Below are 19,158 nucleotides of genomic sequence, written 5' to 3' on the forward strand. Positions count from 1 at the left end.
GGCTGGGATGCAGTAGAAAATTGAGTGAAATTAAGTGAACACTTCCCTATGGAAGCATTTCATAGTGGTTCTTTTTCTTTCAATAGAAAAATGGGCTAGGTATAATAATAGTGTAATTAAATATCTTTTTCCTTTTTTATTAAAGAATATGTTGACATAGTCTAAATATTTTCTAAAGTGCTTTAACCTATTTTGTGCTCCAAGAAGCTGTCATGTATTTCTGTTTTCTCCATATAATTTTTTTGAGCAACTTTTAAATGCTTGTGTAGCATCCATAGTGGAACCTCAAAAATAATTTTATGTCTGCACTGGTACAGCTCTAATTTAAATACTTCAGTGTATTAACTTGGAAGGGATAATTCAATAAATACTTCACAGTAGCAGAGGCTTGAAACAGTGAATGCATGAAATGTTAACATATGGGTGTGACTGGTAAAAGGGCAGAGGTGTAGTTTTTTACAGCTACATCATAATGGAGCAATCAGATTTTGAAAGTGCTGAGTTTGGATGCTTTCATTTAAAAAAGCATTCTGCTGTTATAAAATAACTCTGAGAATATGTCATGACAGTGTTATTTCACTTGATATCAAAACTTCATTATAAAATTCTTATTTGTTAGAATTCCTGAGTGTCTCCTACGCTTGAAGCTGTAAAAGGAAGTAGTGTTAAAAGCAACAGTAGTATCTGGATGATATGTGGTTTCTGGTGCATTTCCTTGTCTAAGCATTTTCACTAAAGCAAAAGTGCCAAAACACAAAAACAAAGTGCCAAAAACTAATTTGAAGCCTGGAGTAATAGCAGTGGGACAAAATATATGTGAAGTATTTTCACTGAAGAAAGAGGACTTTTTGTTCAGTTACAGTTTTTAATTTTGGAGGAGAGTGATGTTTAAAGTGTACCTTTGTACTGTTTTGTGACAGACCAGTAGATTGAGCTGACAGTATGATGTAACTGTAAGAAGGTCAAAATAGATCTCATTATCTCTCCCTATCACTAGAGAGGGAAGTATTAATGGTGTCAGGCAAGGCACTCACGAGACTCTTGTCCAATAATGGAAACTGAGACATTGTGCTTTCTAGATGTTAAAAACATTGGATTAAGAACAGGGAGCAGAAACAATTGTTTAATCTAGATTTTCGATTAACCAAGGTTAAGGAAATGCCCAGGTATCTGAAGTGTGGATTGTTTTTAATGATATCCTCCTGATACTCTGTTGAGTGATCAGGTGCTTTCAGACACAAGGATGCAGACACCCCTGGGATGCAAACTGCAGTGAAACCAACATCATCTCTGGTAATAAGATGCATCACAGATCTCTGGAGGTGCAGTGTTGTTACTTTGCTACACAGTGGAGTATCTAATTTTGTTTATTTGAAGTACCTTGTCTTTTTTGCAGACGTGCACAAAGCACGCTATGGAACAGCTCTGTAACTAATGTTCTGAACCGTTTCATTTACACTGACAATAGAGTACATTACAAGCCTTGTGACTTTTACCTTTCTTTGAAAAAATGCCTATCCAGTGTTCCTAGATGAAAGTGCAAATGGCTGGAAAAAGATGCTTGATGGCCAAGCTTGGGCCAGTTGCTCCTGGGGTTCCTGGTCTCAGAAGTGGGACACAACATGCAGCTTGCCGTATCCACTATGACAGTGTTGATTGGAGACCAGCAACAAGATGAAAGCATGTTCTTGGAGTGGAAGTCTGCTATCCCTTTGGAAGGGTGTTCATTATTTTCTCTTCAGGTCTAATTTTTTTACTTTTGTGAAGAAGAGATTTAATTGAGGAAGAAATCTTAATTGATTTCCAGCTGTCCTTAGGCTGAATTTGTGAATAGGATAAAGCAATAGGTGGTTCTGCATGGCTTTCCATCAAGTGTTTCACCAAGAAAAGTGGTACAGTAAACTGATTCTTACATTTGTTTGGGTTTGTTTGTTTGTTACACATGACTTCTTCCTTGCTATATAACTGTCTTCTTTACTTATATTAGCATTTTTTCAGTCCTGCTTTCTTCAGGCTCTGTAGTACTGCAACAAATAAATAATACTGAGTACTGTGGCAGAAATGCAGATACAAAGCTTTTGATTCATTTGGAAGAGTGCGCATTAGAGAAAGCAATACTTCAAAAGGTGTACTTAGGTTGTTGTATCTCTTTTGCTGGCATTTTAGACTTCATAAAAACTGGCATTAATTACCAGAGGTCTGCAGAGAATGCAGGTTTCTTCATCCAGCTACTGTTTGCAAAATACCGGGGAGAATGATGGATGTGTGCAATAAGCTCAGCCTCTTGTATAACTTGAGTGCAGTGCAGGATGCATTCTGAAACTTTGTTGAATTTCTCCTGTAACTTTTGACTACAAAGTAGAATCTTAGACTGCTGATCCACTGAATGTTTTGCCTTCATTTAAAAATCTGTTCAAATATATTTCTCCAGTACCTGAACTACCAAGGTAGTTGAAGAACTAAGGGTAGTACAGTCTTTCTTCACCAAAATTGAAAATTCTCCTGGGGCATGTCCTAGTACTCATTTAACGTACAGTACTCTTTGCGTGACATCAGTGTATACTTTCCTAATATCCATAGAGAAAAAGTAAAAACAGACAAATAAAATTTTAAATTCAACCTTTTAAAAAACTTTTAGTTGACTTGCTCGTACATGCTCTGCTTTGTGCTGTATGGTGCTTAAAGATTTTTTTTTCTGTATTCTTGTCTGTTGTGTGCGTGTGTGTCCTTCCTCAGTTAATAATTTCTGTGCCTGAAGCTTGCATCATTCTTCCTCTAATTAAAAAAGGTCAGAAAACTTGGTAATACCTAACACTTACATAGGCTTATCTTCAAAGCATCAAGCTTAGTTAGCATGAAGTTAATTGCCTTTGTACTTTATGAAATATTTTTCTTGGCAATCCTTTAAGAAAGAGAAGTCTGACATAATTTCCTTAAAACTAGATTTTAGTGTATCTATCCTCAATGTCTTGCTGTTGGTCATGATATATGTATTTTAAATAAGACTTAAGCTTTTTAATATGCTAGTTTTGGAGTTTTGATGTTTTGTTCCCTTTTTATCTTTGCTGAGATTACTTTTAAATAGTGCATTTATTTTTTCTAAAGATGCAGCTGTGAGGTCCATCTGTTCATCAGAAAATTTGTGCTTCGTCTTTTTTTAGACAATCTTCGCAGCCTGAAAGAAGTATGTCTGCAGTGTTCAAGCTGGGAAAGGATTGTTGGCTCTTCCCTATAGCTTTTGTGACCTTCACAGTCATGAAACATGGGCATGAAAGATATAGTTGAGCCAGGTTTGATAAGGGTAGGGACTGCTTGAGCCTCTATTTATAGGTATGTTAAAATAGTTCCATCTTGGCTTGGCAGTAGACTTGGAGAAAATGAAGTAAAAAAAATTAATAAACTTTTCTAAGCACTTACGTTCTTTCTTTTCAATGTGCAGAAATTTAGTGGGCAGAATTTGAATATCCAGAGGAACATTCATTCTTATCAATTAGACTTCTCCTTCTTCCTTTAAAAATTCATTGCCATGTATGATTCTGCAGTCAGTAAAGTGTTCATGCTGCAGACAACAGGTTTCTTCATTAATCGATCTTTCTGTGTTTTTAGAGGAGATCTGCTATGTTTGCAGCCTGAGGAAGGGGTCCCGTTTAGGAGAGGTGCCTGAGTGATGTTACAATGGAACCCTGCCCAGGAATGTCTGAGTTCAGGTGGCTGTCCAGGGCTGGCCCAGCGCTCCCTGCTTGGCAGTGTCTGTCAGATAGAGATGCAAGGTGTGTGACTGGGTGTTTGAAGGACTGTCATTGCACCCTGCTGCAGTCAGCAGTGGCTGTGGAGCAGGTGCCTGATTTGCAGAGGAGCCTGGGGTGGAACTGCAGAGCTCCACCACTCCTGTAGCACTCGCTGCTCTGGAGCTGCTGCTGAGAGTGATCCTGCTCAGTGCATGCAGCTGCTGGCTGGGAAAACACAAACATAATGTTGCATGTGCTCACTGCATAGTGCTTCCCTAGAGACTTCTATCTGAAAATATGGCTTCTGAAATGTACTCTAGCAGTAGTAAGACAGCTTTGTCAGCCTTTCATATCGTCTTGGTCAATAGCCTGTTTGTGAATGAACTCATGAAATATTCTCAGAATGTTAACTTGTTCATAGGTACTCCTTTTCTGTGTTCTAGACTGCCAAAAATGCTATAATTTGTGAGTGGGGAGAGAAGTGGCCAAGACAAAATAGCTTTGTTTTTTCCTTTGCCTTTTATTTAAGCATAATGATCATTATTTAAAAACCTTAGACAGAAATGGGAAAAAAATTACAGAGTTGTCATTGGTTAAGGGCTGGCGAAGTTAAAAATTAATCTTTTGTCTGAGCTTATTGTGTGGCTTGTGAAACTTCAATATATCCCTCTTGAAAAGGTTTTAAATTACACAAGAGACTATTTCTGAAGTTTATGTATGTGACAAGATTTTAATCTAACTTTCTAGACTTTGTGTGGAGTACCTGCCTCTCCAGTAGTCCTTGAGGTATTTATTATAACTTTCTATCCAGATGAGTAGGCCATGTGGAAATAAATATGCATGTTTATTTAAATATATTATACATAATTTTCTTTTCATTCCTGTTATTTTGTAAGCTTGGAGACTAATAAAATGAAGCTGAGCTAAAAAAAATTGTGCAAAATATTCATTCTGAAAAGCTTTAATTTTCCCCAGTGAGTGACACATTTGTCTTCTGTCTGCAAATCTGGAAAATTTATTTAAATGTATGCTTCCTCTTTCCTCTACATAGAATTAATGCAGTCAAGAATTAGGCACTGAAAGAAAGAATAAAAATCAAATTTGGTAGAAGGATCACAGCTGAGAGCTTGGTGAAAACTTGCCTCTTTCTTACAATTACAAGAAGAAAGGAGTTATCAGGGTATCTTTTACATCTGTTTGATCTGAACTTACTATTGTAAGGTACGATGTGTAGATTAAACCTTTGAAACATCCTTTGGTTGTCTGAAGAACTATGTGGGAATTAGGAGGATTTAATTCTGGTTAGTAAATTTTGCATTAGGAAGTGGGATTTCTGTATTCCCACACCTCAGGATGCATGCTGTTTGCCACAGAGATCAATTAACATCTCTTTGGCCCCTTTCCCTTTTTGAAATGGGGTTCAAATGACAAACTAGTTTGCCTGAATGTGGGGTCATATGTATAGTAGGAATAAATTGCTCAGTGCATGTACACAGCAGACCAGAATGTTCCTGCTGAGTCTTGCTTGAGGCTTTAAACTTGCTGCGGTTATGAAGATGTTCTTTGAAAATTGACTGTGGAAATTAATTCTGTGTGTATTCCCTGTCACGAAAGCCGGGGGCTGGAGTTGTAATCTCATTTTTCTTAGGAGTCCCAGCTCAGACTCAGTTCTGTTGTCACCCTTTCCTAAGAATCCCTGTATTTCAGCACCTCGCCTCAACTGAGAGTTTGTTTCTGCCACCCAGTTCCTCCTGGCGTGTCTGGAGGCTGTTGTCAGTGGGTTTCTTGTAATACATGTGTGTTCCTCATTGGTTTTGTTAACCACTGTAGTCAGCCATGCCTGTCTCATGGTGTCCTCACTAAAACAAATCCTTATGTGTTGTGATGAGTTTAACATTTTCCCCAGATGGGTCATTGAATATAGAAACAGTCTTGTCTTCAGAGAGAGGGAGGTGAATGGTAGAGCTCGAAAGTCACTAGAGTCTTATTATTTTCCTGTAAAAATGGGACAAGAGAGGGAAGAGAGGCCCAATTAGTTTTCCACTGGAAAAGCACACATTTTCTCTTTATTGTACACCAAAGTACACAATAATAATAAGGACTTCTGACAACCTGGTTTATGCAGTTTGTTCATGTAGTCCTTAGTTCTTCAGTATGCCTGACTTGAATGTAAGTTCTACAGCACTTTCTACCCCTCAGTAAGTTCTATCAACATTTCAGGGGCAGATTCACCTCAAAAGAGATGTGAACCTCAAAAGGAAATTCTTGATGGGATATTTAGATTTGGTAGCCTCAAAACTCCTCAGTTCCATCTGTTTCTTGCTTGGTAGGAGCTGATCTTTTAAGTAAAACTTTCCTACCTAAGTACTTTCATCTTCTGCTTTCATTCCTGCTGCTCAGGAATAAGAGAAGAAGATGCTTTTTCAAAAGTGCTAAGGTGGCTTTATCCCTGAAAAGAAAAAAGTGAAATTGTTTAAATGAGTGCTACTTGAAATTCCATGTGAATCTACATTATTCTGAAAGATCATTATAATTAAGCCTGGAAACAAAGTATCTCCTGTTGTTTGTTGTCTAATAGACCCTAGAAATGAGTAAATGATAGCCTCTTGAATAGATACAGCAGAAACGGTTCCATAATACATTTCCCAAAGTGTCTTCCCCTCCTCCCACTTCTGCCCTTAGTCTTTAGATAAATCAAATTTTTTTGAAGTACATGTATGAATATCTAAGGCATATGTAGTCAGTATATTGCTTAGACTTTCAAAGCTATTTTCACATGTGAACAAAGACCAGCTTTTCACAGTCAACAGGAACTATATTTGAAAGAGGCTCATGACTTGTATAATACACACAAAACACTGAGATTAAAATGCTTTGTCTAGTCCATCAAAAAAAGTATCCATATATTTGTGGTCTATTCTTTTTGAATAAACCAGCAGACATAATTCCTGTTGGAATATGCACTTGATATTTTTTTTTGGCAAATAACATTCGATCATGTTCTGAATATTTTGCCAGGTGAGTGTAAAGCAGTGAAACATGGTGAGGCATATAAATGCTCCTCTGCCTACCCTGTGCTAGGTAACAGGTGCAAAGACTGTTGAAGCTTAACCTTTCTCTCAGTCTAAAATTTTTTTGCTTAACATTGTAACTGACTAAAACACAGGGATACTTGAAGGTATTATTTTTTATTCAACTACTTAGAAAAATTTTCCCTTTAAGATGGGGAACTATCTACACTGAGGCAATATTGAGCCTCATACTGTGTTTAAACATAAACAATACAGCATGGGTAAAGGTGCCTTATCCTGCATTTTTGGTTTGCTTTCTAATATTGAGACAACACTATTTATAGCTAAGAAACTCTTGCTGTGATGGCTGTGCCATGAGACAGCCAACACACGACTGTAGGAAGCTGTTTCTGAGAACAGCTGGTTTTGGTTTTGATGACCTGGAATGCAAGTCTGCCTTTGTGAATATTTTGATCTCTGCATGTTGATAAAGCTGGTTGCTGTTTTCTAAAAATGCTGAAATATACTTAAGTAGTTCTGATGCTAGATGTTTGTGGAACCTTTATTGAATAAAATATTAATTTGAAAATACCCTGACTACTTGCATGAAGACATTTTTCTGAAGCTTAACATTGCTATTAACATTTTCTTTTTGATGATAAAGGGACTATTAGGGACTATTTTTTAAAATTTGATCTAAGGCAGAATTCTGAAAAGCTTAAGTAAGAAACAGGATAATGTCATGGAGATAATATGACCAAAGATGCTGGAATTGCAGCTGGTAGTTGAGATGCATACTTTGGCTTCAAGGAAGCTTTGCATTTTCTCCAATTATTTGTAGGAGAAAAAGTGCTAACCTGAAATTCCTTAAAAAAGAATTTGCATAACTGTTAAAAATGTAAAGAAAGCTTCTTATTCTAACACTTGCATTATTATGCAGCACCTATGACATAAATTGGCCAGAAACATCTGCCCACTTCTGCAGATAGTACAGCTTATGACTACTTTAAAAGTCACGAGTCTGAAACTAGGAATTGAGAAAATATGAAGAAGGCAGTTTCATCTGCAGCTGAACTAGTCAGGATGTAGGACCTACCTAGTCTGGGGAAGTTGTGGACTGTTTGCATGGTAATTTTGTGACTTTATATAATGTATGGTTGCTGACAGGACTTTGTCTGTTACAAAATAGAAATAATGCTGCTTCAAAATCTGAAAACATAAAGTGTTATTTTCCCTCCTACTCATGGTTTCACAGAAAATTCACTTTTTTTGAAACGAAAAGTGTAGTTAAAAGATTTAACATAGTACAGGTCTTTTGACATGCACTGCTGTAGTTAAAATGTTGCATGTGAGTTGATTTACTTGTTAAAAAGTCAGTTCCACTCAACAGAAAGAATGGCCTGAAATTTTTTTCTTCTGATGGAATTTTCTAGGAAGAATTAGAATCAGAAAGTAGGTGTTGAGAAATGCAGTTTGTTCTGTTACTGTGCAGTTTCATAATAGCTTTCATTATAAAGCAGTGAGGAAATTTAAAGGTTAATTCCTGTGTGGGAGAAGAGGCATATATAGGCTTTTCTAATTTTCTTGATATATACTACTCTGCAACATGCAGAGCATTGCAGAAGACAGTGGTTATTCCAAGGCTTCTGGGCTTGTTGGGGATCTCAGCAGGAGATTTTGTTAATACACCTCTGTGTGTGTGTCTATTTGAGCATGCATATATAGCTTGGCAGGAGTTTAAAAGAGTAAAGTTAAGAACAAGAACAAATTCTCTTAACTCACCTTGATGACTTCAGGGGATCAGACAGCTGGGATGGTGGCATTTCCTGACATTTCTTGAGGCAGCATTGTTGACTCTCAGCCAAGAGTGGTTCTCTCAGCAAGTCTGAGGGTACTGGGCAGGCATGATGCATTTCTCATTGTAGGGTGTGCTTCCCACTGCAGTGTGCTGTGGGACCAGGCTGGTGTTAGTGCACTTAGTGCTAGAGTGCAGTGGGTCAGGACTGGCTGTGAAGGACTGCTGGGGTGGACACAAGTGTTCCCACAGTAAGAGCTGCCTTGGAAGCAAATTTTTGATTTAAAAAAATTGGTTTGGAACTGTGTGGTCATTTTTACAACAGTGAATCTGCCTCTCCAGGCATTGTAAAACTTGTGGGTTGCTGTAGGTATGAGGGCTGAAAACTTCTGAAAATTATGAAATAAAAAGAGTACTGAAGGACTTGATTTTATTGTATTTGGAAGATTATGCATACTTTATACATAGTTTATACTTGTTTTTTCAATCCTTAGTAGCAAATCTTGGAAGGAATGTGCTGGGCCTGGATTCAGTTGGATGCAACCTGTATTTCATTTTCAGACACACACACAAAGTTCTTTTTCTGTTCTGTCCCTTTATTCTCAGTAAATGTATTTGACTGCTTAACATCTTTAAAGTTAATGTTGTGGTGTTTCCTAGAGCTTTTGCTCCTTATGGAAGCCTGTTTTGGTCAGTATTTACTTTTTGTTTTTGTTTTGTCAGCAGCCATGCAGCAGGTCTTAGACAACCTTACCGATCTGCCGACATCGACAGGTGCTGAAGAAATAGACCTGATTTTTCTTAAAGGAATTATGGAAAACCCCATCGTAAGATCGCTTGCTAAGGTATTTAAATTTGCTGCTTTGAGTAGAATCTGGAAATGTTTTAACTCTTACATTATTTTGTGAACATTGAGTGTGGATTGAGGTATCCACAACGCGTTGTTGGTTCATCTTATTAAAAGACTTGAAGACAGGCTTGAAGGTGAAGAGTTCATAACTTCTCTGCATGCTGGTTAATAGTTATATGGAAAAATCTAGAGGAAGATAAAAAATTCAAAGATTAGAGAAATAATGTGGTTACATTATTTATGAGGAAAAATCATAATATTTGGAATTAGAAGCAGTTGATTTTAATGTAGTCTTGTAACCGCTGTTGTGTGCATAACCCATATGCCTTCTGACTTTTAGTGGTTTTGCCAGAGATGAAAAGTGAGAGCAGTCACCTTCATTATCCTGTGGCATAAAAATGTTTTCTTTTCATCTTTAGCTCAAAACTACTTTCTGATATGCCAGGAAAATATTCTCTCCATGCCCTTTCCTGGATCTCAGACTAATAATTTTATCTTTGATTGTCAGCTCTCTAAAACATGGATTATCCTAAGTTTTTGTTCTTGGATTACAAAAATCTTTTATGTATGGGTGGTAGCAATCAATTATAAATATGTAAGGTGATATTTGCAAAAAAATCTTTGGACTCTTTAATTAAAATGTAGCTGGCCTTACCAGTAGGAAATGCAGACAAATACTGCACATCACTTATATATGTTCTTAATCTTACTTCATAAAAATAAGCTCCTTTCATGAGGAAAACCCAGTTAACTTAAATACAGCTGTCTCTTTAATAGGAATAGACATCTGAAAGCAGTGCCCTCTGGGCAGGCATGAAATCCTCTGTAAAGCTAAAGGATTGTTGCCAATGGATTTTGTTCAGTATAAAAATCTGGAAAGGAAAACTTCTCATGAGAATTCATGTAAGAATCTACTTCTGTTTAGCTGTTAAAAAAATTGGTTTTAAGTTGAAGACATGGCACAGTAATAAACTTAGAAGTAATGGAAGTGTGTTATCTGCTGGTGAGATGACTGCAGAGAGAAAGATTTGTGTACTAAATTTACTAGAGTAAGTAAAAGCATTTTTTTACTGACAATGGGAACAACTTTAAGTGTCTGCTGCATAAGTCATCTTTAATATTTATCACGAAGAAAATGTTCACTGCAAAGCCTTTTTTTCTTATAAAGAATTTGTGCTTTAATGGCCACTAACAATTAGGTGGAATTTAATGACTAGCAGATGTAAAAAAAGTGCTTGTAACAGAAACAGATTCTTAACTATACACATGCTTTATCTAGAATGCTTAAAGGTTTTAATTGTTTTCACATGGTGTGACTGCACTCATATTTTCTTAGTAATTATTTTGGAAAAATCCTCAGTCTTAACAAGCAGTGCTAAATAAGGATAAGAGCAAAACACATTTGGTGAAGAGTATGTAATTCACATATTTGTCCCTAAAAATACATAAACTTGCTTTTCTATTAGAAGAGCTGGTTCTCAGTTCTCAGTCATCTCAGTTCTCTGAGATGGTTACATTGTTACAGCAGAATCATTTCAAAGCAGGCCAGAAATGCAAAAGCTTTTTCATTTTCCTTTATTAGCCAGTTATTAAGACTAATCATTATGTAAAGTACACCAAAAAGGACAATAAGAAACTTGGGGAAATGTGCCAAAAGCTATACAAACTTGTTTTCTCCTTTTGGTCCTTAAATAAATGAAGGTGAACAATAAGTATAGTAGTTAGTTTGCAGTATTTCGCAGTGCATTTTGGCTGATCTTTTAAAACTGGGTTACATTCATTTCACACTTTTCCTGTATAGAATAAAGGTAATAAGGTAGAAATTACAGGGGTTTTTTTGGATAGGGTTCTTTCACTGAACCTTTCCACTTTTCAGTAGGTGGTAGAGGAAAGGAGAACTGTTATCATTGTAAAATGTTTTTTCCTGTCACTGGTGTTTATAAAATCATAGAGTAGTTTTGGTTAGAAGTGGCCTTTAAAGGTCACCTTGTCTAACCCCCTTACAATGAGCCAGGGACATCTTCAACTAGATCAGGTTGCTCAGCGCCCCGTCCAGCCTGACCTTGATTGTTTCCAGGGATGGAGTGTTTACAACCTTTCTGGGCAACCTATTGCAGTGTTTTACCACAACCATCCTACAACTTTTCTTCCTTATATCTAGTCCCAATCTACCTTCTTTTAGTTTAAAATCATGATGCCCTGCCCTATTGCTAAAGGCCCTACTAAAAATTTGTTCCCATCTTTCTTGTAAGTTCCTCCCTTTAAGTATTGAAGGACTGCTATAAGGTCTTCACAGAGTCTTCTCTTTTCCAGACTTAACAGCCCCAACTCCATATCTTTCTTATGCTGATGTTTGTGTTCAATCCTAACTAGTCTTTAGAATTAATATGCTTTTTGGAAAATAACTGTTGAACTTTAAACAAGCATGAATTTTCCTCAGTTTTGCTGCGGAGCTATGGTATCAAAATTCTCTTCTCCTGGATTGTTAACTATTCTCTCAAACCTCAAAACTTTATCTTCTTTCTGCTGTTACACTACTGCTTTTAGCATTATATCACAGCCTACAGGAGACCAGGTGAATGCCCACCCCAGGCGAAGGAAACATCTTGGGAGTAATCTAAAAGCATTTAGTCCAGTATTTAAGATGTCAGATTGTTGGAGGTAAAAGCCTTACTATTTGAACATTTGGCAGGTATGATATATACTGAATGCACAGAAAGGTTAAAGTCAGCATCAGTATTTCTGAAATGTTCTGTTGAAATGAAAAAAAAAATTGCAATATCCAAGTTAGTTATTCCTATTTGTTTGGTTTTTAACTTATTCATACCATTCCATATCCTGTTACTCCTCAACATATTACAGGATCAGAGATTGTTTACTGATAAAACTTTATGTTCCCCAGTATATACATGGCCTTGATTCTGGAGTGGAGGGTGAGAAAATTTGTATTTAGATTATATCACTTAGTGTTAGTGGTGGTTTTTTGAAAACAAGGAGTGAGAAAAAAGGTAACGCATATTCTCTAATCTTAAAAAGGTTTTGCAGTTGGGTTATATCTAAAAATCACTAGATTTATGTTTTTACTTGCTGTAAAAGAACTAAATTGTAAAAGAAGGATATTGTTTACTGTATGTGCTCTGTACAAAATAGCATTCCCTTATAAAGGAGAATGTGTGTAGGTGCCGAGTTTCCTATAACTTTGTAATTACAGTTGTTTGGTTTGTGTGTGTTGGTGTTGGGGAATGTTTGAAATGCCCTTCTGTTAAGTTAACCTTTCCAGAGTTTGGCCATCAGGCCTGCAGAAATAGCATTTTATAGATATGAAGTACAATTTAATACTTAGATGATTTAGGAAGCAAAGTTCTCTGCTTTTACCAAAATTTTATTTTATTGTCAGTTTTAAAGCAGTAATAAGAGAGCAGAAGTGCTCACATACCTTCAAATTTTATCTGTGGGAAGTATATTTAGCTGACTCTGAATTATATCTATTATGTATTTGGCTTCTGTATGCCAAAGTAATTGCTCCTTTGTAAATTTCTTGTTGCTACAGTGTTGAAAATAACTTTTAATTGAGAATCTGTGTTATTTTTTGCCTCCTCTTATTCCCTAGTTCTGTGATAGAGCCCTGTCTGTAATAAATAAATTAAGCATTCAGAGATGCTTCTCTTCCTGCTCAAAGCACCTACCTTTCAATGAATTTCAGTATCTGCAGAGTTCAGGAAATGATTATGTCTGCAGGAATAGCTCTAGAAATAGATGAAATGTTATCAAAGAATCACAGGATGGCTGAGGCTGTAAGGGACCTCTGGAGGGCATTTGGTCCAACTCTCCCTACTCAAGCAGGGCCGCCTGGAGATGGTTGCTCAGGACCACATCCAGACAGCTTTTGAGTATCTCCAAGGAGGGAAAATCCCATCTGCTCTGAGCTCAGTCACCCTCACACTGGAAAAAGTGTATCCTGATGTTCAGACAGAGCTTCCTTAGTTTCATTTTATGCCCACTGCCTGCTGTCCTGTCACCATTCACCACTGGAAACAGGCTGTCCCTGTTCTCTTTGCATAGTATACCTTTTATACACATTGATGAAATTTCCCTGAGCCTTCTCTTTTCTGGGCAGAACAGTCCCAGCTTGATGAACCTTTCCTGAAATGTGAGGTGCTCCAGACCCTTCATCATATTTGTGGCCCTTCACTGAGCTCTTTCCAGAATGTCCAGAGTGTTCCAGGTGTGGCCTCACTAGTGCTGAGTAACACTCACTATTCCAGTAACACTTTTAATGCAGCCCAGGATACTGCTGGCTGCCTTTGACCTCAACTTTTCTTTAGCATTTCCTTCAGTTAGGCAGATTTTAGCAGGTAGAATGTGCTGTTCAGAAGGTGTTTGAATGGGAGGAGTCTGAGGTAAATGTTTTTCTTGCAGACTCTGAAAAGATCCCATAGTTCCTTTTATGCCCTGCTTCTAGAAGGTGTACTTGTCCAGGGTTCCAAAGCAGGGAAGGTCCTGAGGTGCTGTACTGTTGATAGAGCAGTGCTTGGTGTGTATAGCATAGAGGAAATATGCACTTAAAAGCCTCTCTGGTATGTGCTGCTTATAAAGTTTATTGGATCCTGTAGTTGAGCATGCAAAATCCTTCAGCAGTTAATCAGGTTATCCTATATATAATTTTTCTGACTTTGCTGCTGAATGTTGCACTGAGAAATTACTTGAAAAGTTTATAGATTTGAACCACTCGAAACTTATTTACATTATAGTCTCGTGTATTTAATCTTACAGGCTCACGAGCGACTGGAAGATTCTAAACTTGAGGCTGTCAGTGACAACAACCTGGAGCTGGTGAATGAAATTCTTGAAGACATCAGTCCCTTAGTAAATAAGGATGAAAATGTTGCAGAATTGGTTGGAATACTCAAGGAGCCTCATTTTCAGGTGCCACCTTTTTACTGTATGTTACCAACTTACTGTATCAGTGTCCACATACAGATTTAGGAATAACAATGAAACAAAACCTGAACTATAATAAAATGTAATATGTAGGATTTTACTTCAAATAAAAGGTAAATCAGAAGCCATGTTAAAAATAAACATGATTTTATTTTTTGATATAATTTCAAAAACACCTTTACTCACTGTATTAAATTCTAACTGGAGTTTCTGTTATAAATCTTGGACAAGCTTTTACTTCCTGTATGAGTGGAGTTCCCATAAAAATTCCCCAAAGGCTTGCTTCATCCATAACATTTTCAGGTGATCTCAGTTCCTGATCATGAACATTGTCCATTTCAGTTCAGCTGTTTGCACTCATACTCGTATGTAAGATGTATGGTTTGCAGAGTTGAATGAACGTGATTCTTCTGTGAGCTGATCTGCACTGCAGCTGAAGCTGAGACTCTGCAGCCCTCTCACTGTTGCTCTGCTTAAGGGAAGTGTTGACATGTGCTTGTCAAAAGCAGATGTTTTTCCATTTTGCTGTTTCTATGACTAGCTTCTGTACTGAACCTCAAAGATCAAGGTTTGAAAATCCTTTGTAGATTCTGGCCTTTCTAGGTAGGGTTCAGTGGACTTTGCTACTTTAGTGGACTGCTACTAAGCTAAAGGTATTCTGTAGAAGAACATAAACAACTTTTTGCCATAGTATAAGTGGGTTTCTTTTGGCAGACAGCTATGAAGTCATAGGCATTTTTGGGATAGATGAGTTTAAACACACTTTCCCCCCAGGTTTTTCATTACATGTTTTACAAACATAGCAGTGAGATATATTACTGTTTAACATGGATAAACAGTGAAAATGCTTTTGGTTGTACTGTGTCCTATTGGGAAAGGAATCGCTTCAAGAACTCAGCTTTTGGGGCAGTGGCTTTTCTGAGTACTGACAATTCCTCTGCCTCTCCTGTGTTGGTGTCCCTTGTGCTCTTACTTGTCCAGAAAGGCAAGTGATGAAAAAGCAAAAGAAAGAAAAGAAAGAAAAGCAGAGTGATGAAAAACTATGATTGGAGACTTACTGGTGCATAAACCTGCACATCAGTCTTTGATCCCATAGAAAAAATTGGTACTTGAAAAGGACTGGATGAGTTTGGAGGAATTGATAGTTAAAATGCACAAGGACTAGAACTGAGGGCCACCTGTGCACTGACAGACCTGACAATGCTCCATTGTGTTAGAGAGAGAAAATAAAGCTGAAAGTCAAAGAGGATGATGAATCAAAAGATGAAAAGGGCATAACAATTGAAGTGCTGCACTTTGAAAGGCTCAGTAGCAATGATCTCTGGAGAGAGATGGCAAAGGCCAGAGACAAGCTTGGGAAAAGGATCTTTGGGGTGGAAACTGGAGATGGCCTGTAGGAGACAGATCAAATAAGAATTTTTGGGTGACTAAGAATCATCTAAGAATTACTGGGTGAATAGCCAACACTAAGGCAAACCCAGCATTTATTCCTGTTCTGTGGTCAGATCTACAGAGAGGCAGAATGTGCTGCTGGTGTCAGATACTTCATTAGTTCAGGCTTGAGCAACTTAAACATGTAATGTGAAAGTTCCAAAATAGCTGGTGAACTGGAGTGTCAGTATTTATGCTCTTTCTTGTACCTTTTCTGTTGCTTGATATATAAGGAGCACACATGGAACTGCATATATGCTATCTTAGCTTTACAGTTTTGTTCAGTTTTAGTGCTTCCTAATTGTATGTTGAAGGTTCATTTAGCAAACATCTCTTCTGTTTTCCTTCCCTATCTCTGCAGTAGGTGTCTAGTGAAGGCTGTAAGGCTAGAACAAGCCAACAATGATACCTTCCAAAATGTGTGGTGAAGATATAGTGATTGTTGCTAAGACTTCTGAGTGAGAAGTAGTGCCATCCACCTGTGGTTCTCTTCCATGAGCTTATTCAGTTGTTTTTTTCAACCCATATGAAAATCTGTCATTCACGGCATCCCCCATCTGAGTGGAGACTGTGCTCTTTTGGTTTTGAGACTGTCTCCTGTCAATTTCACTTAATATTCCCGTCCTCTTGTGTAGGAAGAAAGTGAACAGTTTTTCTTAATCAGCTTTTCCATGTTACTTGTGGTTTGAGAGACCTCATTGTGTCTCTCTGTGTCATATAAATAAAATGAAGGGAAGCAAAGCTGTATGCAGCATGGATTTCTAAAATAGTGTCATAATTTACATTGCATTTCCTACTCATGGCCTAAAAGTTCCTAGTATTTGGTTTGCCTATTTAACAGCTGATGAATAGAACAGAGCAGTTCAGTTAGAAGGGACCTACAGTGATCATCCACTCCAGCTGCCTTACCAATTCAGAGCTGGCTGAAAATTAAAGGCTGTTATTAAGGGTTTTGTCCAAATGCTTGTTAAACACTGACAGACATGGGGCATCAGCCACCTCTTTAGGAGCCTGTTCCAGTGTTTGACCACCCGGTCAGTAAGGAAGAGGTACCTCTAGGCTCAGGGAGAGTAGAGGTGGATTGCTTGTTAGGCTCAGTTTGGTTTTGTATTGTTTACATCTTTGAGATACCATTTCTGAGTCTTTCAGTTAATACATTAAGCTAGGATTGTGTTTTCTTTTGTAGTCTGTGTTGAATTAATTTGCCTTGTTCTCAGTGTATTGCAAATAAGGTGCCTCTGCAGGTTACAGGCAGTTGTTTAGTCCTTGAGTAGTTCATCAGCATCAGCAAACTGTCATTTCACTTCTCATCCCCATTTCCTAGGCCATTTATCTGACATGTCAGTATATTGGCAGGTGTAGAACTGAGCCCAGATGCCTGTGGAAATCACCTGATGACATGAATTCTGAAGACTAAAAATACCATATTCCTGGCACCGATTTTTCTGTCTTTAACCAATATTTTCTTCCATTTGAAAGCCTTACTGCTTATCCTGTTATAGTTTTGTTTTTCTGAAAGACTTCTGCCAAAGGGCTATGGAAGTTGTTCTACATTAACAACTCTAACTGCCTTGTTGCCATGCTTGTTGGTGACTCTTCCAAGGAATCTGACTAGATTTGAGAAGCATAACTTCCTTTATTAAGCATGTTGATGCTTTCCCATGATCCATTTTGTCCAGTCACTCTGGGTTTTATGGAAACTTCTGATTTGTTTAGTATCAGCGTCACACTTAGTTTTGCAGTTTGTTGACTCTTCCTTGGAACCTAGTTTAAATATTCATGTCATGGTTATTGCTTATATGCTGCTTCTTTCCCTGTAGTGTTGGGTGAGTCATGGGCATGTAAGAAAAATGCAGTGCAACTTTGTTTGCTGCAAAGTCTGGATTGTATAAAAAGGACAAAAAAGTGTGAAAGGAAGAGAAAATAGGTGGTTAAGATAGTTAAATGCTGCCCTGGGGAACTGGCCTATTCATCACTCTGTCAGAATTGGAATTCATTAAAAAAAAAGTCTGAAGAAGTTTTAATTTGTATTTTTAAAATTTATTTTCTGTGTGCCTGTTGTGAGGCATTCAGTCTCATTTGCAGAAACAATGAGCAGTTTTGGCTGCTGTGTATGGGCAAAAGCACCTTGCTACTTACTTCTTCAAAGTATATCTGCTGTGATTCATTTCTGAAGCCAAAAATTAGGGAGAATTTTCAGCCCTTAATTTTGCACTTCCATTACCCATGTGCAAGCAACAAAATCAGCTGAGGTCAAAGTACTATTTTTTATTGAACTGATATCATAGTTAAGACCATTCTAGAAGTACTTCTGGGTCAAATTGCAGACCAAAATGTAGATATGGTATCTTTTTTTAAGGCTTGGGAAAGCTGTGTGTCTTCTTCTGCAAAAAGGAAACAGAAAATTACCTAAATACTCAATAAATAAGTGCTATCATTTCTGCCTTATTTGGTGCAAGTAGGCATATTCCAAATCCTGCATGAAGGGAAAGAGTAAAAATACAATGTCAATTGCATTTATAGAAAAAGTAATTTGCATCCTTTCTCCAGTTCTATAAAAGTACAAACAATCCAACCTGACTCTTTAAAAGTTCTATGAACACGACTGTGTAATTGGTTTAGAGGCTGACTGTATTTTACAAATGAATGGTTCCACTTTATCACAGTCTCACCTTACAGTTGTAACCTGCCTTGGCATACAAGTATAAAATGTGGATATACAAGGCATCAGTGCAGTAGTTTGTTTGCATGTGTCATTTAGTGCTAGAAATACCAAATTACAGGACTTCATTTTTTCTACACATTTTTGTAGAAGAGCATTTGGGAAGGACTAACTCTGGAGTACAGGTGCATGCCTGGCTGTATTATTATTCCCTTTCTTTTCTCCTCTTGTTTCCTTGTTTTTTCATCCCTTCCACTCTTTACCCCTTTTAGTTTTAACTGAACTTTTTAGAGGTCAAAGTGTGAAAGTTCTAATGAGTTTCATAGTATTGATGGCTGGCCAGTAGGTCAGTATGTGTTGGAGAGCCAGCTGGCACGTGCTGCACATGGAAAATGCTGTAGCAAATCTTACCAGGCAGTAGCTGGAGAGCAGAACACAGGAGTGGTAAGAGAGGTTGCCTTGAGGAAAGAAACAGCAGTTAAAAATTTTCATACTGTTGGAGTGGTTAAACATGCAGAAGAATCACTTCTACTTCCTCTTGGAAGAGCTTGTTCTGTTACTTTCACCTTTCAAGAATTAGCTAAACCATTCATCCTAAATAGATTCTGCTGGCAGTAAAATACTTAATCTGAAAAGCAGCCAGTATTGTGTTCTACTAGTTAGCTTTTTAAGGGCTGATCATACCTTTAAAACGTTTCATTTAGAAAACGTGATCTTAAATTGTCTCCTAGACAGATATT

General features: G+C 37.4%; 1 protein-coding gene across 1 annotated transcript in view; it reads left to right on the forward strand.

Moving 5' to 3' along the window:
* The window catches only part of PALS2 (protein associated with LIN7 2, MAGUK p55 family member), a 59,630-nt gene that overhangs the window by 18,566 nt on the left and 21,906 nt on the right, over positions 1-19,158 (forward strand). The window contains exons 2-3 of the mRNA XM_066554649.1: positions 9,261-9,379; positions 14,158-14,310. Coding sequence (XP_066410746.1) covers positions 9,263-9,379; positions 14,158-14,310 — 270 coding nt within the window. The 5' untranslated portion in view covers positions 9,261-9,262. The remainder of the gene's footprint in view (positions 1-9,260; positions 9,380-14,157; positions 14,311-19,158) is intronic.

This window comes from Molothrus aeneus, chromosome 1, assembly GCF_037042795.1.
Source record: "Molothrus aeneus isolate 106 chromosome 1, BPBGC_Maene_1.0, whole genome shotgun sequence".
Lineage (NCBI taxonomy): Eukaryota > Metazoa > Chordata > Aves > Passeriformes > Icteridae > Molothrus > Molothrus aeneus.